Source organism: Balaenoptera borealis, assembly GCF_965194805.1.
Source record: "Balaenoptera borealis genome assembly, chromosome: 4".
In the NCBI taxonomy this organism is placed as follows: Eukaryota; Metazoa; Chordata; class Mammalia; order Artiodactyla; family Balaenopteridae; genus Balaenoptera; species Balaenoptera borealis.
The window spans coordinates 86240164-86263553 of NC_138861.1; the positions used below are offsets into that span (position 1 = coordinate 86240164).

Genomic DNA, 23390 nt, shown 5'->3' on the forward strand with positions numbered 1-23390 from the left:
ACCAACTAATCAGGTGTCAGAAGGCTGTTCTTAGATCTCTTTGTTCAAAAGTCTTGTGATACTGCACAAGCTTTCCTTTACAACATCTATCATCACACAGAGCTAAAATAACTTTTAGTGTGTCTGTACTCTTGTTTGTATTTATGAAAGTTCATAAACTTGTCGACGAAAAATACTGCTTGCAGTATCAGTAAACAAAGGATGTTGCAGCCATCTAGCATTCAGCCACTGCACCCAGTCCTGACGGTGTACCCTGAGGGGATTCAGGATGGAAAAAAGCAGGATACATACAGGCCCTAAATAGTTAAGGTGCATATCAAAGGAACGATTTCAATGAGCCCAAACTCTCGAATCTTCCCATACATAGAAAAGTGTTAAATTCATTACCTTGAGATATCTGGTTTTCTTTAATTAACGGTAATCTTTTGATGTTCCCACTACCTGGTTTTTGTTGCAAAACTCCTATAAGTCCTGGCTCCTCCCTTATCTCTTTGGACCAGTTCCTCAGAGCAATCTGAGAGGCTATCTTCCATGCTTAAGTCCTTGGAAAACCCGCCAAATAAAACATAATTCTCAACTTCTAGGTTGTGTATTTTTTTTTCAGTCAACAAACTACAAGTTCCTATGTTTTCTGAATATGTAGATGCATAGAAAAAGTTGTTAAAGTTTCCTTCTGAAAGAGAGGATTAGGATTGAGGGAAGGAAGGAAAGGGTGGATGGGTAACGAAAACTTTTACTCTGTATATTTCTGTAATTGAAAAATTTTAACAATGAGACTCTGTACTCTTAAGTAATTTAAAACAACTTTTAACTTTCCAAACTCCTATGTCACCTAAGAAAATTTAAGAAGGAATTTTAAAGGGTTCAAAGTACTGACAGCAAAAAGGAAAAAAAACCAAAAACTAAAGAACTGAACCAAACAAAAAGGAAGAAAAACAATGGAACTAGTGACTCAATGAAATAAAATAAATAAAACCAAAAAGTCATGGGCTCGGGGCTTCCCTGGTGGCGCAGTGGTTGAGGATCTGCCTGCCAATGCAGGGGACACGGGTTCGAGCCCTGGTCTGGGAGGATCCCGCATGCCGCGGAGCAACTGGGCCCGTGAGCCACAACTACTGAGCCTGCGCGTCTGGAGCCTGTGCTCCACAACGAGAGGCTGCGATGGTGAGAGGCCCGCGCACCGCGATGAATAGTGGCCCCCGCTTGCCACAACTAGGGAGGGCCCTCGCACAGAAACAAAGACCCAACACAGCCATAAATAAATAAATTAAAAAAAAAAAAAAAGTCATGGGCTCAACTGATAAAATACAGAATAAGTAAACTAAAAGGAACAAAGAGACAGGAAACTAAAAAACGAGATAAACCGAGACTTCCCTTGTAGTCCAGTGGTAAAGAATCCACCTTCCAATGCAGGGGACGTGGGTTTGATCCCTAGTTGGGGAACTAAGATCCCACGTGTCGTGGAGAAACTAAGCCCATGTACCACAACTACTGCGTCCGCACGCCCTGGAGCCTGTGCGCCACAACTAGAGAGAAGCCCAAGTGCCGTAAGGAACGCCACAACAAAGACCGGATGCAGCCCCCCCCAAAAAAAAAAAAAAGTAGAAATAAATAAATAAATAATTTTTTTAAAAAACCTTTAAAAAATGAGATAAACCATATCCTGTGTTTACTACACATTAAAAACAGATCATAAATAATAAGTGAAATGTAATATCTTAAATAAGAGATTTTTTTTTTGATGTGGACCATTTTTATTGAATTTGTTATAATACTGCTTCTGTTTTATGTTTTGGTTTTTTGGCCACAAGGCATGTGGGATCTCACCTCCCCCGACCAGGGACTGAACCCGCACCCCCCTGCATTGGAATGCGAAGTCTTAACCACTGGACCGCCAGGGAAGTCCCAAGAGATTTTTTTTAAAATACCTAAACTGACAAAAATTTAGCAACCACTCTCTAAAAAGCCACCTGGTTCTCAAACATACATTCCACTTTACAAAAAATGATCCCACACTGTTTCAAAACAATGAAAGGGACAGAATGATTACAAACACATTTTATAGGACAAACAATGGCTTTGATCCCCCAAACTCAGCTAGCACAATTCTGAACAAACACAGGCTAGTCTCACTAAAAAGTTACACAATTCTCAACAAAATCTTGGTTAACATACCATAACAAATTTAAGTACTATTCACTATGACCAAGAGGGGTTTATTCCAAAAATTCAAGAATACAATTCCATGAAAATTTTTATCAAAAAGGTATTTGGAAATGCCTTAATTTGACAAATACAGATGTTAAAGTGACAAAGGATATATATTATCTAAACTTGAGGCAAAACTATGTTTTCCTTAAAAAAAGGGGTAAGAATATTTGCCATCACTGCTACTACTTACAGTAATCCTTCCACCTAAACACAAACTCTTCTATAAAATCAAACATAGACAAACTTATTTTGCATAAACGTATTTTAACCACAAGAATTTCAAACAGAGACCAATCTCAAATTACTTCCACAGCTATGACTTGAAGTCCCCTGCCTCCAGAACTGTGAGAAAATGTATTTCTGTGGTTTATGCCACCCAGTCTATGGTATTTTGCTGTGGCAGCACGGGCTAAGACATCCACACGCTGATTAAAAAAAGAGAAAAGGGGACTTCTCTGGTGGCGAAGTGGTTAAGAATCCGCCTGCCAGTGCAGGGGACACGGGTTCAATCCCTGGTCCGGGAAGATCCCACATGCCGCGGAGCAATTACGCCTGTGCACCACAACTACTGAGCCTGCACTCTAGAGCCCACAACTACTGAAGCCCTCGTGCTGCAACTACTGAAGCCCGCACGCCTAGACCCCGTGTTCCGCAACACGAGAAGCCACCGCAATGAGAAGCGCTGTTTGCCACAACGAGAGAAAGCCCACATGCAGCAACGAAGACCCAATGCAGCCAAAAATAATAAATTAAAATATTTAAAAAAAAGAGAAAGAGGAAAATCATTTGTTGCCATAGGAGGTGACTATTACACCAAATCTATACTCTGATAATAAGTAATTTTCATCCCAGTTAATGATGGAAAGCTCTTCTTTCTCGAAGAATTCTAGCTAGGTAAATATAAAGTTGACAATTAGGAAAATCAATGGATGATGATCCTTATCAGGTGAAAGGATACTAAAGAGTAAGATATTTGCAAAGAACCAAAGCATTAACTTCAGTTTACTTGCGAACTGCAAAAGGAATAAAATATACCTTCACGAAGAGATCTTGTGGCTCCCACCTTAATCAAGTGATTACACAAGTGACCTGACATCACGAACAGTGCAAAAACCTGATATTACACATATATTAACATGATTCAATATGAAGTACCGACATTACACTTGGAGTCTTGCCAAAAATGTTTAACCTGCTAATCCAGTCAAACCTTTATACCTAAACTCCCAGTTTATAAGAAATACAAGTTAAAGCATCACCATGAGGAAATCTCCAGAATTAAAAATGGAGGTGTGTGCAGGAGAACCATCATAAATTTTAAAAGACTAAAAACTACATTCAGGGAATCCCCTGGCTAGGACTCAGTGCTTTCACTGCCATTACCAGGGTTCAATCCCTGGTCCAGGAACCAAGATCCCGCAAGCCAAAAAAAAAACCCCAAACAAACAAGCAAAAATACTACATTCATATGCAATGTGTAAACCTTAAGCGGATTCTTCAAAAAAAAAAATCCAAAAAACTATAAAAGACATTTTTTTAAGTAACTAGGGAGATATGGAAAATATGAATATTAGATACTAAGGAATTAACAATTTTTTTAGGTAGAATAATGATACTGTGGTTATGTAAAAGAATGCTATTTAGAGGAGATGCATGCTCAGCTTTTGGTAGTGAATTATCTTCATAACAGCAGCATTAACAATTGTTGAATCTAGGCAGTGATGACAGAGGCATACTGTTCTTTCAACTCTTCCACTTGAAAATTTTCTTAATAAAAAGTTAAATGAATTTTTTTTTATTTTTTCTGCCACTTACTTGCCCATAAAATGTCTAGTTCATAGAACTTACTCAAGTTCACTGGATAAACTAGGGCTTGGTCAAATGTTTATCTAAATAAACTCAATGTTTTTCAAAAAAAAAAAGTTAAATAAACAGATAAAATGGGACAGTTAATTTTTCTATCTGACTTTAAAAAAAAAGGTTGTATTAATGGTGAGAATATGATGAAATGGGCTGCCTCATACAGTGCCAGTACTAGAGCAATTTACAACAAACTTCCTAGAAAACACCTTGGTCATAAGTTCAGATACTATGACCTAGTAATTTTCTTCCAGTAATCTATCTTATGGAAATAAACTCAGATAAAAAGTATTATGGGACGTCCCTGGTGGTGCAGCGGGTTAAGAATCCGCCTGCCAAAGCGGGGGACACAGGTTCAATCCCTGGTCTGGGAAGATCCCACATGTTGCGGAGCAACTAAGCCTGTGCGCTACAACTACTGGGCCTGCGCTCTAGAGCCCGCGAACCACAACTACTGAAGTCCGTGTGCCTAGAGCCGGTGCTCCGCAACAAGAGAAGCCACCGCAATGAGAAGCCCGCACAACGCAATGAAGAGTAGCCCTTGCTCACCGCAACAAGAGAAAGCCCGTGCACAGCAACGAAGACCCAATGCAGCCAAAAATAAATAAATTTATTTTTTAAAAAAGTATTATGTAAAGATATGCCTTTCAGCAGGAAAGGTTATAACAAGAAAAAATAGAAACAATTTATAAATGTTCGACAAAAGAATGGTTTAGGCAGGCAGTACTAAACATTAATATGTAAATACTATTTAATTCTAATACTCAAGTTAAACAGTAAATATTTAAAAAGAATATTTAATGCCCTGAAGAAAACACAAGATATATTAACAGGAAAAAGATATAAAACAGTATACATACAAAGATCCTGATTTGATTAAAAGGCTGTTTATATCAACAGCTATCTGTGGTTGATGAGACTGTTGCCTAATTTGTCATCTTTGTACATTTCTTCTCAATTCTCATAGATGAGCAAGGAGACAGGATTAAGACTGCCTGTGTTCCCAACAAATATTAACAGACTGTAAGCTCTTATCCCCATAATCATACTCTTGATTTTGTCGTCACCTAAACCTGCACCTTCTCCGAAATCCACTTCAAGTTTCTCAGATTCCCAACCTCCATGGATTAAATAAATTCACTTTGGTACCCCAAACCCAGCTATTAGCTGGCTTCATCAAAACAGAACCACTCTCCCTGACTCTCCCTCATTATCAATCACCTTTAAGGTCCTCACTTCCTCCTTAGCCAGTTTAGATTCCTTGGGCATTCATTATAATCACTCCCTTGCAAATACTCTTGACAACCTTGATACCTTTCTTCCTGCAGTGTACTCATATGGCAAAGCCCTAATGCTAATTAAATTCATTCCCCAATTAACTAAAAAAAAAAAAAAAAAAAAAAAAAAAACTTCCTGTGTCTTCCCCAAGCAGCACTGCTGGGGGAGGGAGCAGGGAACAACCACCATTAAGCGGTCTTATGTTCAAGTGAAAACCACAAATCCCAAATGGAAACTTAACATTGCCCTAAGTGTCTCTGATCCTATTAAAGATTAATCCTTCCACTTATGTTAGGAACACCACCCCCTGTTCTTCTCAAGGACTTTGCTCCTTCAGTTACTCCTCTCTCTAGCATAATCAATTTCTCCCATCCATCAACATACAAACATACTCTAATATCTACTAGAAATTTTTTTTTTTAAAGATCTCTGAAGCCATGGTCTTCTCCAGCTCCCCCGCTTCTCTCCTTCCCTGTAAAAGCAAAACTCCTTTAAAAAGTTGACCATAGTTGCCAGTTCCTCATCTCATTCCTCTTAACAATCCACCCCAATAACACATGCACACCATTCCAATGAAAATATTCCAGTCAAGGTCACCAATGATCACACTGCAAATTCAACAGTCATTTCTCCCATTTAAGCAGCATGATAAAGTTGACCACCCTCTTCTTGGAACTCTGTCTTCTCTTGGCTTCAATGACACCATGCTCTCCTTTGTTGGTTCTCATCAATTCAACTTCAACATGTGCTATGGAACCAGGACAAAAACCAGATTTTGTCCTAGACCCCTCCTTTTCTAACCAAATTCTCCTAGAGTTAAGTTACCCAGTCTAAGCTTCAAATTATACCATCTATGTATCTATGATGCCAAATCTCTCTTCAGATCTAACCTCCACTCACATAATGAACTGCTTAAATTCTTATCCTCCCCACCTCCAGTGTGCTCTTCCCACTCCTCAACTCAGAAATTAGCACCACCATCTATCTAGTTGCAAAAGACAAAAATCTAGGTGTTTTTCCTGCTTCATTATTTCTCTACACCATCAGCAAGCTCTGGTGACTCCACTCTTAAAACATAACCCAAACACTTCTCTTAAGCCCCCTCTATTCTACCCTAACCCCAAGCTACAATCATGTCTTGCCTAGGCTACCTAGAAAGGCTTCCCAAATGATCTTCCTGAGTTCATTCCTGCCTCCTATCCCCAACCCCACATGGGAAGTGCCTAACAAATTTCCTTCTCCTTCCTTACTAACAAAACCCTCATTTTAATTGGGGAGCAATGTGCTCAGCTAACAAACATTTCCTAGCCTGCCTTAAACCAAGAAGTGATTATGACACTGGTGAATAAAAAAATAAAAAGAGAGGTCACTGAATGGAACCTCAGATATCTCTTTAAAGGGAGTGAACTCCGCTGGCAGTGCCTGGTGCCTTTCCCTTTTTGAAATTCAGATAGGCTGCCTGGTCCTCTGATAGCCATTCTGAGAGTTTAGGGACAAGGGTCAAACTCCTAAGAATAGTAACCTGAAAGTTAGAAGTAGACTATTAACACTATAAAGCCCCTAACCAAGCAACTTTGGGATACTTTCCCTCCAGACTTTTCCTATTTATTTCAATCACTACTACTGTTTCTTTTGTTATATCCAGCAAAACTCAACCTTTAAGTAGTAAACGTTTCCTCATATCTTCAGGGTCAATTCATTCTCCACAGCAGCCAAAGTGATCTTTTAAAAACACAAATTCTGTCGTTTGCTTTAAATCCTCAAATGGCTTGTGTGTGATCTGGCTCCCACCTACATCTCCAACTTCATCTTGCACCATTCTCCTCCCTTACCCACAATACTCCAGCCACAACAACCTCCTTTTGGTTGCTTACACATAGCAAATTCATTCCCACTTTAGAGCTTTTACATTAACAGTTTCCTCTGATCTGGACTGTTCTTCCCCTAGTGACGTGCTTTTAACATTCAGATCTCAATTTAAGTTTACAATTCTAGGATAAGCCTTTTCTGAACACCCAATCAAAAACAACCAATTAATTTCATCTGGACAATATTATTATACAGCTCCGCACTGCATTTATTACTTATTTGTCTGTCTTCCCTTATCCCACTCATTACTATATCCCCAACACATATCATGGTGCCTACCATAGAGGGAGCCCTCAAATATCTGTTAAAGAGCTCTTGGTACTGATAATACAAAGATGGATGGGCCATGATGCCTACCCTTGAGAAGCTTGGAGTCTAATAGGGAAAAACAACTTCAAATGATTAAAAATTACAGATTTCGCTTTAAAGTCCCATGGGAATTGTATTCAACGCTCCCCCACCCCAAAAAATTCTAAATATGTATATATATGTACATACATAGATAAAATGAAAGGAATACCAAAATTAAGATGTATCTCTGTATATGTGAAATATTTCATAGACATTTTTTAAAGAAAAGAATTATCTCTGGGAGTGAGATTACCGATAATTTTTACTTTATGATATAGTTCCCTGTATTTTTCAAAGTTTAATAAGTTTGTTACTTTTATATTCACAGAATTTTGACTATTTAAAAGAGAAAAGCAATTAAATGGTTTACATTCTTGACTATATAATTATTAGCTTTCTATGTGCATGTAAGAGTTGATCATCCTAATATATGACTAAGTTAATTCCAATTTATCCTCCCAAGTATTAGTTTAAGGGTTATTCCCAAGGAACTCTTTCCCTGAGTTCAGGTTACCTCACCCTCACAGTTCTCCTTACTTAAACTCAACAAACATAACTAGCTGTTCAATGTCTCACCATCCTACTGGACCATAATTTACTCCATAACAGCATGGACCATGTCTAGCTTATTAACAAACACAGATGGCATTCAATAAATATTTGTTGAATAAATGAAGAAAAATGTAGAGTTAACTAAAGAGTTTAAACCACAGGATACAGATGATGTCATATATACTTCTAAATAGATGCCCCCTGAGATCTTCAAAGGGGAAAACTACAAAATAAAGCAAAAAAGATTCTCTTCCCACCATCTTATTTCCCCAGTTTTGACCTTGGACAGTATACCATCCCAATTCAGGACCTGACTACATTATCAACAGAAACCCAACTTCACTGGCGGCCACCTTTATCAACATATTCAATTCTTCCAGAAGCAGGATGAAAGGTATTACTTTCATAGTGCTTGGAGATTAGCTCCCTGGAGCTTAAGAAATACTGAAACTCACTCAGGAAAACAAATGCCTCCTGCTCACCAGGCAATGTGCTAAGCAATGGAGGATGGAAAAATCAGTAAGACAGGTCTATGTCCTCAGTGACACACATTCACGGTTCCATCAGACAGATGGAGATAAAGCACGTAAGTAAACACCTAAGGATATAATCAAAGTATGACCAAGCCAAGAGACGTTAAAAAAAGTCTGACATATATAACCCTCTAAAATCTAACCTAGCAGTACACACTAAATTCTTGCACATTTGTACCAGCAAGAAACTGGAAATAACCAAATATCCAATGCACAGATGCATAAACTGCAGTATATTCTATACATATATTTTAAAAATAAAGGAATACACTACTACTACAGAATGACTTAAGAAAAATGAAGCACAAAGTGTTCTATATCACTGTTGAAAAGCAACAGTATCAGACAACCCACAATTAAGTACACCAATCCCAAATAGGATGGTTCACATGAATCAAAGAAACCTAGAAGTAAAGCATCCCACAGTCACTTGAGAGAAAAGGCTACATATGGTAGCTAGCCCTGCATTTGTAATCACTAGAAAAATCCATAATCACACAAAGACTAAAAATAATGAACAGAGTAACACAGACCTGTCCTAAACCTAGGCAAAGAGCACTTTCAGCAATAGCTCCAAAAGATTAGACACCTATCAAAGATTTGGGCGGTGGGTGGGTGGGGGTGGGGTGGCATACTTTAAATGTTACTAAGCCTAATACATTTCAGGCACCATACTGGATGCTGAAGAGAAAAAGATGAATAAGAATCCTCAAGGAGCCCAGTGATCTAGCAGGAGCAAAAAGACATATATACAATTACCAAAAATATAATAACCGCTCTAAAAAAATCCCAACAAAGTGATACTGGAGAAAAAAGGTAAACTGTGGGTTCAAGAAAAGCTTCCCTGATGGTGCAGTGCTAATGCAGGGAACACGGGTTCGAGCCCTGGTCCGGGAAGACTCCACACGCTGCGGAGCAACTAAGCCCGTGCACCACAACTACTGAGCCTGTGCTCTAGAGCCTGTGAGCCACAACTACTGAAGCCCTCACACCTAGAGCCTATGCTCCGCAACAAGAGAAGCCACCGCAATGAGAAGCCCGCGCACCGCAATGAAGACCCAGTGCAGCCAAAAACAAATAAATAAATAAATTTTAAAAAAAGAAAAAAGAAAAAAGAAAAGCTTATCAGGAATGGCATTTTAGAAGAAGTAAGTTTTTCAAAAGGCAAAGAAAGGAGGCTAAGGACTTATTCCAAGCAGACAGAACAACTCAATATAGCTAAAGGCTGGAGGAAGAGTGAGGGTCTGAGGTATGTTCAGGCATACAACTAAGTTGAGACTTGACAAGAAATAAGTCAGGAAAGGTAGGCTAGAACAACAGTAAAAAGGTTTTGACTTCATGCAATAGGGGGTAGACAATGTAAAGGAAAATGACAAAATAACCTTTTAAAAATTAAATCCAGGGAGGCGGGGCCGCACCGCGGTGCGGGGCCACCATCCTCCACGCTCCTGGGCGCTCCTCCGTGCTGTGCGCCCCACAGGAGGAAGTCACAGGAAAACAATCTGACATCAGGTGAGAATCCAAGTCAAATCTGCGGGAAACTGAAAAGAAATTGGACGTTCCCGTTGGCTCCATAAGTACCTATGGATTATGGCAGGAAAAGTGAAATAGGTCACTGATATCGAGAAGTCGGTGCTGATAAATAACTTTGAAAAGAGAGGATGGGTCCAAGTGACAGAAAACGAGGACTGGAATTTTTACTGGAAGAGCAAGCAAACCATCCACAACGTTTTTAGTGTCAAAACTGGCTACCAGGGCTTCCCTGGTGGCGCAGTGGTTGAGAATCTGCCTGCCAATGCAGGGGACACGGGTTCGAGCCCTGGTCTGGGAAGATCCCACATGCCGCGGAGCAACTGGGTCCGTGAGCCACAACTACTGAGCCTGCGCGTCTGGAGCCTGTGCCCCGCAATGGGAGGGGCCGCGATAGTGAAAGGCCCACGCACCGTGATGAAGAGTGGCCCCCGCTTGCCGCAACTAGAGAAAGCCCTCGCACGAAACGAAGACCCAACACAGCCAAAAATAAATAAATAAATAAATAAATAAAGTAGCTATTAAAAAAAAAAAAAAAAACTGGCTACCAGCTCTCAGATGATCAAATAGTCAACCATTTCCTGAACCACTATGAACTGACGCAGAAGGATCTGATGCTGAAAAACATCAAAAGATAACAGGAAAGAGCTGGAGAAGAAAGGAAGTCCTTTAGTAGAGAAGGACGAAAGTGGGAAACACCTCTACCTGGACTTCGTCCCCGTCACCTACATGCTGCCCGCCGACTACAACCTGTTCGTGGAGTTCAGGAAAAGCCCCTCCAGCACCTGGATCATGAAACCTTGTGGCAAAGCTCAGGGAAAGGGCATCTTTCTGATCAACAAGCTCTCGCAAATCAAAAGTGCTCCTGGGACAGCAAAACATCTTTGTTCATGACTCAGTCTACCAAGGAAGCCTACGTGATCTCTCTGTACATTAACAACCCGTTACTAATCGGCGGCAGGAAGTTTGACCTGCGCTTGTATGTTCTGGTGTCTACGTACCGTCCACTGCGCTACTACATGCATAAACTTGGATTTTGCTGCTTTTGCACAGTAAAATACACCCCGAGTACCAGTGAGCTGGATAACATGCTTGTTCATCTCACCAACGTTGCCATTCAGAAACATGGGAGGACTACAACCAAATCCACGGGGGGATGGGGGCACGTGGACCGTGAACAACCTGCGGCTCTACCTGGAGAGCACCTGAGGCGAGGAGGTGACCAGCAAGCTGTTCAACGAGATCCACTGGATCTTCATGCAGTCCCTGAAGGCCGTGGCACCCATGATGAACAACGACAAACACTGCTTTGAGTGCTACAGCTACGACATCATCATCGACGACAAGCTGAAGCCCTGGCTGATTGAGGTGAACACGTACCCATCCCTCACCTCCACACTGCCAACGACCAAATCCTTAAGTATAACCTGATTAATGACACCCTCAACATCGCGGTCCCTAACGTTGAAATTCCAGACTGTAAATGAAACAAGTCACCCCCAAAGAAAGTCCTTGGCAATTATGAAATTCTGTATGACGAGGAGCTGGCACAGGGCGACAAAGCTGACCAAGGGCTGAGAAGTCCGCCGGGCCAGTCGCTGGGGCCCAGAGGGGGCCGATTGAGAGACTCCAGGAGGACCGTCCTCACAACCCGGAAGTGACCTCTAGTGAGAGCAAGACTCCAGCCTGGACTTGTCACTGCACCCACCCTTGCTGAAGACCTATTTTGGAAATTTCCTTTTTCTAGAGCTTTTTTCTTTTCCTAAACCCTGTAATAAAAGCACTTCTTTGGAAAGTTAAAGAAAAAAAAAAATTTAAATCCAGTGGCATGGCGCCAGTTGAATTAGAAGTTGGGACAGACCAAAGGCAGAGAACTAAATGTAAATAAGCAAACTATTTTAATATAAATAGTCCATCTGAGAAATGAAAACCTGACCTAAGATGATTAACAAAACACGCAAAAGCGGAAACAAAGATTCAGGAGATAAATGGGGGATGGAGGACGAAATCAGTAACTTACAAAGGGTAGTAAGAGAAGTTGAAGAAAAACCAGAAAAGTCGTATCAGAATAACTGAAAGGGGAAAGCTCTAAGATGGAACTGGAAACGTGGAAGAAAGATGTACAAAATGGACAATTGCTGAAAAGTTACTTTTCGTTTCACAATTTAGAAGATATTGGTAATGCCTGGAAAAGTAGTTTCAATATGATATGATAGAGACAGAAGAAACCTGAGTACAGAAGTTAAAGAATGAATTAACTTTTAAGAACCAAATACAGAAGAATATCTTTATGATAACCAGAGTAGGAAAAGATTCCTTAAACAAAATACAAAAACCACACCATAGGGCTTCCCTGGTGGCATAGTGGTTGAGAATCTGCCTGCCAATGCAGGGGACACGGGTCCGAGCCCCGGTCTGGGAAGATCCCGCATGCCGCGGAGCAGCTGGGCCTGTGAGCCACAACTACTGAGCCTGCACATCTGGAGCCTGTGCTCCGCAGCAAGAGAGGCCACGATAGTGAGAGGCCCGCACACCGCGATGAAGAGTGGCCCCCACTTGCCGCAACTAGAGGAAGCCCTCACACAGAAACGAAGACCCAACATAGCCATAAATAAATAAATAAATAAATAAATAAAATTTATTTAAAAAAACAAAAACAAAAAACCACACCACATAGGAAAAGACAGACAAATTTGACTACTTTAAAAGTAAACTCAGTTAGATCAAAGATACAATAAAGTTAAGTGAAATAAGCCAGCAGAACAAATAATGTATAATAATCAAATTCATAGAGACAGAAAATATTCAATAGAATGGTAACTGCCAGGGGTTGATCATTGAGAAGTAAGGAGTTAGTGTTTAATGGGTACAGAGTTTCAGTTTTACAGAAAGTAAAGTCTTAGAGATGGATGGTGGTATTGGTTGTACAACAATGTGAATGTACTTAATGCCACTGAAATTGTGCACTTAAATATATACAGGATGAGGGACTTCCCTGGTGATCCCGCAGTTAAGACTCCTCGCTCCCAATGCAGGGGGCCCAGGTTTGATCCCTGGTCAGGGAACTAGAGCCTGCATGCTGCAACTAAAAGATCCCGCATGCGGCAACGAAGACGCCACGTGCCACAACTAAGACCCCAATGCAGCAAAATAAATAAATATTTTTTAAAAATACAATGAAAAGTTTTATGATATTATTTACCACAATTTTTTAAAAAAGAGCATAAAAAAAGATAAGACAGTTAGAAATTAAGCCACATAACAGAAATAGAGAAAATTATACAGATAAAGAATTCTTACAGATCAATAAGAAAAATACAAACCACACAAATTCTTAAAAATGGGTAAGGAATGCAAACACTAATTTTACAAAAGAAAGACTTATGGCCAATAAACACAAAAACATGCTTAATCTCTCTATTGACAAGGGAAATGAAAATTAAAATAAACTACCATTTCATATCCATCAGACTGACAAAAATCTAAACCTTCCAAATGTCAGGTCCCTAGAATTCTTATTTACTTCTACAGCAAGTGTAAATTGATACAATCATTGGGAGAACAATGATGCAATATCGAGTCATGCAGAAGATGCAAATACACTCAGCTCCTGAAAGTCTACTTCCTATAAAACCCTTATGTGCCCAAGAAAACAACTATAATAATGTTCAATGCATCCTTTTTTATAATTTCTAAAAGTTGGAACTACACGCCATCAATAAGAGAATGAATTTTAAAAACTGTGACACGAAATACTCTACGTAGTAGACCCTTGAACAACGAGGGGGGTTAGGGATACCGACCCCCTGCTCAGACAAAAATTGAAGTATAACTTATAGTTGGCCCTCCATATACCCAGTTCCTCCACATCTACACATTCAATCAACAGTGGATTGTATAGTACTGCAGTATTTACTATGGAAAAAAATCCACATATAAACAGATTCATGCAGTTCAAACCCATGTTGGCCAAGGGTCAACTGTAGTTTAAAACTGAAGAACTAGAGCAATATGCATTGTCACAGATAAATCTCAAAAAACAACGTTGAGAAGAAAAGTTGCAGGAGATGTAGAATATTATAACCATCTATGAAAAAAATTTTTTTAAAAGTTTAAAATACTAAAAAGTGATTTTACACTCAAAAATACTGTGTTTATCAATAGTAAAAACAAAAATATGAATGGGGGGATGTACTCAACCCCAGCATAGTGGTTACTTACAAGAAGGAAAGAGAACAGAATGAGCTTTGTCTGTATGTTTTATTTCTTGCGCAGGTGGAGGAGGAGCTAAACCCAGCATGAGTTAAGATCTATTAAATCTGGACTGTGGATATAAAGATGTTCATATATTATTTCTTAACTTCTAAGTCTAAAATATAATTTTTTAAAACATCTTTAAAGATAATGGATAGGAAGCAAGCAACAGATATGATTATACTCTATTCTTTCCACCATAACCAGTAAACAGAGTCAGAGACCTGGTTTTAAACCCCTGTTCCACGAAGTTACTCGACACTGAGGAAAATTACTTAATTTCTTCAGAGCTGCAACTTTCTAATCCATAAAACAAGAATTAACACCCATCTCATAAGGCTGTCATATATATAAAATATCGGACAGTAGACATTCAACTACAGGTAGTTACTGTTTTAAATTTGCAGTAAAGGCACTTCCTTGGTGGTCCAGTGGGTAAGACTCCATGCTCCCAGTGCAGGAGGCCCAGGTTCAATCCCTGGCCGGGGAACTAGATCCCGCATGCGTGCCACAACTAAGTAGTCCACATGCCGCAACTAAAGATGACGTGCCACAACTAAGACCCAGAGCAGCCAAAATAAATAAATAAATGTTAAATTTGCAGTAAAAGCAAAGAACTAAAGGGAGGGAAAGGACAAGGGTTTTGAATGAAATGAACTTGTCTCACCTTTTCAGAATTACATAACAGAACATATGACGGATGTCAATGGATGTGACCACGACTTTCTAGTTTCCAAGACCCAACTTTAAAATAGGGATTTTACAAAGGAATTCAAGATTACACACCAGAGGATTAGCATATGGATTCCATGGTCCAGTTAAAGGAGACCAGAGCCATGTCAAGAAATCCAAAATAATCCCATTACTCCATATTATATGAAAGGCTCCCAAATAATTTACTTCTTTTTCACTCAGAAAGGTCATTTTAACACAAACTTCTCTCCAATTCATAACTGTCTCCTAAGGAAAGACTAACTAACATCTTCAGAACAAAGCCCACATATATTCTTTTGTATTCCCCTTGGCCACCAGCCTCCATAGGTTATTTGCACACAAAGAAACAATATCAGAAGTACTAAAGTCCCTCATCATGTTAAGCCTTTTCTGGAGGCAAATTCGTGTAGAGCTTTCACTAAACCATTGAAGGAAACCTTTATGGTCCAAGGACAACAATAAGCAGAGTATGAAAGTACAATTAATTTTGACATCTTAGCAGCTATCCATTTACTGAATGTTCCAAGCATTGCTCTAAGCACTGTAAAGCCTCTCTTGATCTCCCTATTTACAGATAAGAAAGCTGAAACAGTCAGTGCTGTAGGTATTAAGCAGAAAAGCCAGGACTGAACACAAATCTAATTCCAAAGCCTACACTCTTAATCACTAAGCTAAACTCACTACATTATGCTTGGGGAAGTAAGTATATCTGCCTCCTGGCAAACTTTTCTCACACCAAGAGAGAAAAGCAAAATATATTTAAATACAATACTCAATATTGAACTGTCACCCACTGTTGTACTTAGTTTTATTAGCATTCAGCTTTTATGGTATTGTTTATGAAAAGTATAGTCCCATAAAGCAACCACATATAATGGTTGGAGTAAACTGGTATGCCAAAAGCTTGGGTGAAGTTCACCATAAACCAGATTTGAGTCACTGAGCAACAATCAATCTCTCTAGGCCTCAGTTTCCTGATCTTATAGATGAAGTTTTTGGCCTAGATCTAAGGTCTCTTTCAACTTTAACATTCAACACATTTTCTAAGACACTGTTAATGCATGTTTTGAACAAAGATTTTGAAAGTCATCTTTTGAAAACCTTTAAAATGAAATCATATAGTATATGCTCTTATGTCTATCCTTTTACTCAAACATACTCAAAGCAAAAAACAAAAAAACATACTCAAAGCTAGTCTGTGCTATTAAAAACCAGGAAAATGACTGGAAAGGGGTGGGGTGTGGGGATTCTGCTGGTGCTGGTAATATTGTTTTGGGTGCTGGTCACACTTTATTGTATGTACTTTGTATATTACCATTTATTACTTTGATATGAAAAAGGTGTTTTTTTTCTCCAAAGAAAACTTATGTGTTCTAACTCCACAACTATGTTTGTGTATATCAGAGCTGTGCAACCTTTTTTTTATAAATATATAAATGCGACCACCTAGAGGGGTGGGATAGGGAGGGTGGGAGGGAGACGCAAGAGGGAGGAGATATGGGGATATGTGTATATGTATAGCTGATTCACTTTGTTATAAAGCAGAACCTAACACACCACTGTAAAGCAATTATACCCCAATAAAGATGTTAAAATAAATATACAAATATATATATATACACACATATATATAAAAATGTGTTTCTTGCCTAATTTTGTCCATAACCCTGCTCCCTAGTTCCAGTTCAGGCATCTACAGAAGAGATCATTTACTTGTAAATGACAGTATTCCTGTAATTCCTTTATGACTGTCTCCTGAAATTCCAAGTCAGTCTTAACTTTCCTTTGGAACCTAGCTCAAGAACCTCCCTACATACACATACCCTCAGAACTCCCACAGCATTGATTCTTTGCATCTAACATTTTTATCTACCTCCAACCAGGTAAGTCTTTTAGAGCTGTTGTCAATATGCTCAATAACTGCTGATAATATATTTACTGAGAAATAAGAATATATATTCTTTACAAAGGGGTGACCTGCAAAGGGATCCCAAATGCATCTAACTCTGTGCCTGAGGGACAGAGATCAAAGCCTTTATAATAACTAAAAAAAAAAAAAGAGAGAAGAAGAGAAATGCACCCCAAAGAGTATTACTTGGACAGGCTTTTTAAGTTGTTGGTTTTTTTTAACTCAATCTATAACACTTTCCTTGCTCAACCTACACCCAGAACCTCTTAAGGCACACTATCTAAATAAGTTACACTGAACTATAATTTACATAGCTGTAAAAACACACCACTTTTCTATTCGTAAAAAATTGTTCAAATTCTGGTAACATTAGTTTATAGCAGGAAATTTCACCTTTTTCCTTAAATCAAAAAGGAAAAAGTTTAAAAGAAAATGATGATAATTAATTAATAAGGGGCAAAGTCTTAAAACAAAAACAGAACATTCAAACCTAGTAGTAGCCATGCTATATAATTTTTTGTACCTTTACTTCCATTCATTCATCTTTTAGAGAAATTATACTACACATCCTACCTAGTTAACAGTCTTAAATGTTCTTCTAAAGAGTTCTGTCTACAGCAGTGGTTCTCAGCATTTGGCAAAGTCTGGAGACATTTTTAGTTGATATGATTGGCAGGGAGAGGGTAGGGAGGTGGAGGGAGGATTGCCTGTGCTATTGGCATCTAGTGCTATTAGTCAGGGATAGTGCTAAACATCCTACAATGCACAGGAGAACCACCCACAACAAAGAATTCATTATCTGCCCCACATGCCCCACATAGTGCCAACGTTGCATGGTCTACAGAAATCAAGAGACTTTCTTCTAAAGATTTGCAACTAGTTCTACACAGAATAATCAAATATATAAAATTTAAAATAAAAGATACAAAAATCCATTTAAATACTTAAGGAAAATGTATACAATAGTAGTTTTCATGAAACCAATTTGTTAATGCCATAGATTTAAATATTCCCTATGAGAATCCTAGAAAATCCTAGTTAGCAAAGTGCAGCTACAATATGAAAAAACCTACAGGTACCATACAGCTCAAGAACAAGCAAGAGTATGTGCACTGACTTAAGGGCATTTTACTTCACTGAACATCAAATTTAAAAATATTTTCCATATTGAAATGCAAGTAAACATTTAATTACAGGTAACACTTATTTTAATGTTTAAACTAACAATTAAATTAGGTTGTGTTTAAATCCTTTAATCAGTAATACAAACCAGGTTCAATTATTTTTAAATAATTAAAAGTACGCCTACCTTTGGCAAGTCATGACAGCATGGTACAATATAAACACAAGCAGACTTAGATCTACATCTCAAAGCTATACATTTGTGGACAAATAATTGAACTTCTCTGAATCTCAATTTTCTCATCTAAGAAATAACAAATCTAATTCAAAGACCTGTTCTTGAGAATTAGCAATAATGTATATAAACAAATGGAACTGAGAGCTCCTCTACAAATGGTGGTTAATTGTTTATACCAATAATAATTGATAGTAAATAATAATACAACCTATGAATACAGATTATAGTTTTATTCTATCCTCGTAAGCAACAACTCACTTATGTACTTCAACTCAAAAATAACTATAAAATGTACTTTAAATCAGTTTTCCATGCCTAGCAACTTTGAAACATTACTTAAAATTCACACTCAGATTTAAATAAACCTGATACATAAAGGACAGACTTCCAAACACAGTCTCAGGAAAAAAGGCCTACATGGTTTATTTATTTTGAGTAAATAACATATTAGCATGACTCAAAATTCAAAAGGGATCTTTTGATGCCTGTTGCCCCAGACACCCAATTCTCCGACAGACAAGCAATCAATGTTACCAATTTCTCATTAATCCTTTCACCTATACAAACAAATAACCTATTCTCCCACTTCTGACACAAATGGTGGCCTCCTCCCACTATTCTGCACTGTGCTTTTCACATTTAATTTATCTTGGAGGCTATATTTTAATTAACAACACACTCCAACAGTGGCCACTTACTACTTCTTATGGCCAGAATTCAGCAAATGTCAGCTATCTTTACTAAAGCACTTAAAAGGGGGGAAAAAAATCCTTAAAATCAATCAGGAGTCTTAGTAAACACAAACATATGAAATAAACTTTCCTAAAAATGGAGATTTACATGAGGAAATACTTGATTACTTGACCAGCCACTCAAATACTGCATTTACATACATAAAAAGGAAACACGTGGACTGTACTACAAGTTCTTCTACGAGTTGAAAATAATCAACATAATCCACTTATAGAACTGGACCTAGTAAAATATCAATTAAATAAAATATTGGTGAAAATAAAGCTATTTACTGGTTATATATTCCAATATCTGACCCTTTCCTAAATGTTCTTTTAACTTACTTTCTGGAAGAAGTTTCATTCCAGATTTATAAAGGTACTGTTCTTAAAAAAATAATTTGCCTGTTTGTATTTTCTGTTTTCTTCCTCTGAAACACTATGTCACTTGAAGCAAGGCTTCATCATCCCTTACTTAATATAGAACTGTATTATTTTAACAATATGCATTAGTATAGCAATACAAGATTTCTTTTAAGCATCAATTTAAGTACTAAGAATATCATGGTGAAAAGTCACCTCACATAATGCAGAGACTATATGAATTATGAGAGCAGTAACTTACCACTTTTAATTAATAGAAAATAACGCATTAAAGTCTTATATTAAGTTTCAGGCTTGTACAACCGTATTATAGAAGAAATGTTTTAGGCTACTGGCAACAATATTAGCTGCAAACTTTCATTAGGAAGATATATGTCAACTGTCCTGGAATATATTTTCTTAGAGAAAAACTTAGAATCACTGTTTCATTGTATATCAGTACAGGCATTTACGACTCTTTTTCTGCACTGTACCACAAAAATACAAAGTCATCCTTCCATTCAGAGTTTTGGCACTTGAACAAATACAGAGGTCAGAGTACATACACATGCTCTGTAAAACCAATCATTACTTATATACTATTACATTCAATAAATCTGCTAGGATTTGGCATTTTTAAATAATCTTAAAGAATTTTCTCCATGTCTAGCTGGAAAAATACATAATCACTTTAGACTCAAAGTTCAACTGCTATCAGACTTATGTTAGTAACTCATCACACACTTAGAATGCTGAATTTCACAAATCATTGAGATCATTAAAGTACCAATGTAAGAGTAAAATACAAATAGCAATAATACATCCAATAATGATATGTGATATCTTGAAAATAACCATTCAGTATTTTTAATCTTTCTTTGTTGAATCCAAGGAGGAAAACAACCTAGCATTCTTCTTGATTTGGGTATGAAAAAAAAACCTGTACTGATACGTTCATAATTTTGAGTCAAATTACTATAACACTTTAAATATCTTACATTAATAAGTGCGGCTAATACTAGAGTATCTAAAATTTCCAAAGGACTCAAGAGCAGATTAAGACAAAAATTTTTTTAATCATTTCAGATATAAATATTTTGGGATAAACCTACTTTCTTAATAAGGAAATATAACAATGTATTAATCTGCTGAAACCTCATGTTTTTTAATAGGGATGTTCCTCAAAAGTAAGAATCAAGTTAACTATGAGGGACTTCATAATGAAGTTAACTATGAAGGACATCATAGTGAAGTTTCATGGCACAACACAACAGTGTCACAGAGGCACTGTCTTGGGACACTCTGTAACTTGTAGACAGTATTTTGAAATAAGCTTCTCGTACACTCCATTATTTTTTCCTAATCCTAGCTAAAAATATTTAAATGTCTTTAATACACCAAACAGCTTACCTTTACCCAGTCAAAAAGCTTTAGATGTCAATCGAAAAGAGGCCTAGATGTCGGGGTAAGTAGAAATGAGATAACGGTCTAATATGGAATTAATTTCCTATCTCAGGTAAAAATTCCCTTATCCCGCCCCCCCCACTCAAAGAAGATAGTACCCCATTATGTCTTCTCTTCTCTCCCAATACCGAACTGAGAGGGAGTAACTCTGAACGTCCTTCTTTCATCAATACCTAAGGACTCGCATCGCTCCTTCCCTAAGAAAAGGACCGTGGCGGCCAGACCGGTTATAACCCAGAATACCCTTAAAAAGAGTGGGCCTTTGGACAGCGCGGCTCTCCGGATCCAGTTACCACCTTTCCCCTTCCCCCAACCCACTTCCCGGGTTTTCTCAGGCTCGGCCTGCTCCCTCCCCACCCTACAGCCACACTTCCAGCTGTTGCCACTGCCTTGGGGCTCTCTCTAGAGCTCACACCACGCCGATAAGCGCCCCTCCTCCATCCGCCCCCCAAAACCGTATTCCTCCCCAGACCACCCGCCCGCGAGACCGTCCATCCCAGGGCCCTGGGAGGGGAGGGGAAAACGGCGGAAGGAGGGGGAGACTGCTGCTTCCCCACAAGCAGAACGGTGGCAGCAAAGGCGGCCACCCGGGGGTTACCAGGGATATTGGGGTCGCCACTGGAAGGGCCCTCCCGCCCTGGGCTGAGGTGGGGGACGTCCGGTAGTTCATTTCTGACCTCCTCGCTCTTCAGCACCTCCTTGAACTCCCGCTTGATTCGCTGCACCGCGATGTTGGCCATGTCTCCGCCCGCAGCTGATTCGTACCCGCCTCCTCCGCCACCGCTACGACCACCGCCACCGCCGCCACCTCTTCCTCCACCGCCTCCTCCCTCTGCGATTCACACCCCAGCACACGAACGCTGCCAACTCCACCCCGGCCGCCGCGCTCTCCTGAGTGTGGAATCACCTCCGCGCCCGGCCACCAAAATGGCGCCGGGTCCGCGCATGCGTACGACGCTGACCCGGCCGGGCGGCGCAGCCGCTGCCGTCGTAGCCCCTTACGCCTCAGTCGCGAACCCGCGCCGCGCTGCGCCGCGCCTCGCGTCTCTGCCCGAACTGCGGCCGCGTGGCTCCGCCCTGCCGGCGTTTGGGGCCAGGAGGGTGTGGCTTCTGCGCCGGCCGGCTGGCGCTACCGGGGCCTCCCCGGTCCTCTCCGGCGCCTCCTCTTCTGTACGAACCAATGTGATATGGTCGAGGCTTCCAGAATTTAGTCTCTAACCGAAGGTTCGAATCCAACCTGACCGGTTCACGCGGCCCCACTCGGCTCAGAGCGCCGCCCTGACTCAGCCAGACCCAGAACCCACGGGATTAATGTAGCCGGCTGTGTCTAGTGTCTGAAAACACTGCCCCGGAACTCAGTCCGGCCCATTTTCTATTGGTAAAGAACATCCACTGCGGTTCGTTTTTGTTCTTAAGCCATTATAATACTGTTACTACAATCATCCCAGGATCTTTCCAGGTACAACAAATCATTAAATTAAGTATGGTCATTGTTGGGTCTCAGTTGCATCTGAGACCGCTACTCCACGGAGATGCCTGAGAGTTCAGAAGCCGGATGTTGATCTTTGACCTACTTAGATAATTGATGCCAAGCCGTGGAACTAAAACCATAGTTTTTAAACTGGAATGTACATCAGAATCCCTGGAGAGCTTGTTTAAAAACAACAACAACAAAAAAGATTGCTGAAGTGGAGTGTGGGCCTAATAATTTGCATTTTTAACAAGTTCCCAGGTGCTTCTGCTCCTGCTGCTGGTTCAGGGACCACACTATGAGAACCACTGAACTAAGGCCTGTAAAAATAGTTTATAAAGTGAACAATGGAGAAATAGATGCTTCTTGGGGACGAAGGGCAGCTTCTGTAAGCCTAAGGTCTACAACAGTGTCTGGAGCTAGTAGGCAGTCAATAAATATTGAATGAATAAATGAGTAAAGATAAGAGTAAAATGTTTTAAGTGGAAAGTAAATTTGAAAGTGGTTGCTAGGGCTTCCAGTAACTAATATGGTTTTGATGCTGAGGGATGCTTTGAATAGAAAACATTTTGTAATAAGTAATAACGTTTATTTAGAAGTTTATATTTCTTGCATTTCTTTCACCTAACCAATCAGTAGAGTGTCCTATTAGAAGAATATCATAAATACACCGTCTTAGCAAAAATTACTAAAATTGTGGCAGTAAAAAAGAAAATAGCCACTGGGGGTGAATCATTCAGTGGAGGCACATGGCAAAAAAGAATTTATTGAACTCCTGCCGTGGGAACCAAGAGGGGATTTTAAATTCTAGCTCTCCTCCATACCAGCTCTCTCGGCCAAACTTGGTTTCCTCTTCTGCAAAATAAGGAAGCTGGATGAGATGACCTCTTTCAAGTTTTAAGAGTTCAGAAATCTAAAACATCATCTCGAAACATTCTCC

The 23390-nt window shown here is 39.4% G+C and overlaps 1 protein-coding gene and 1 pseudogene across 4 annotated transcripts in view; one reads left to right on the forward strand and one right to left on the reverse strand.

Annotated features, from left to right (window-relative positions):
* The window catches only part of UBE2K (ubiquitin conjugating enzyme E2 K), a 73762-nt gene extending 51820 nt beyond the window's left edge, over positions 1-21942 (reverse strand). Inside the window, exon 1 of one of the 3 annotated variants that reach the window (XM_082390780.1) lies at positions 21657-21942. In XM_082390780.1, coding sequence (XP_082246906.1) covers positions 21657-21719 — 63 coding nt within the window. In that variant the 5' untranslated portion in view covers positions 21720-21942. The remainder of the gene's footprint in view (positions 1-21656) is intronic. The other 2 variants (XM_082390782.1, XM_082390781.1) reach the window with 2 other exon arrangements.
* On the forward strand, positions 6-20917 carry LOC309628093 (polyglutamylase complex subunit TTLL1-like; annotated as a pseudogene). Its single transcript has 2 exons — positions 6-10409; positions 10736-20917. The product of its transcript is annotated as a polyglutamylase complex subunit TTLL1-like (transcript).
* Positions 21943-23390: the final 1448 nt, after the last annotated feature.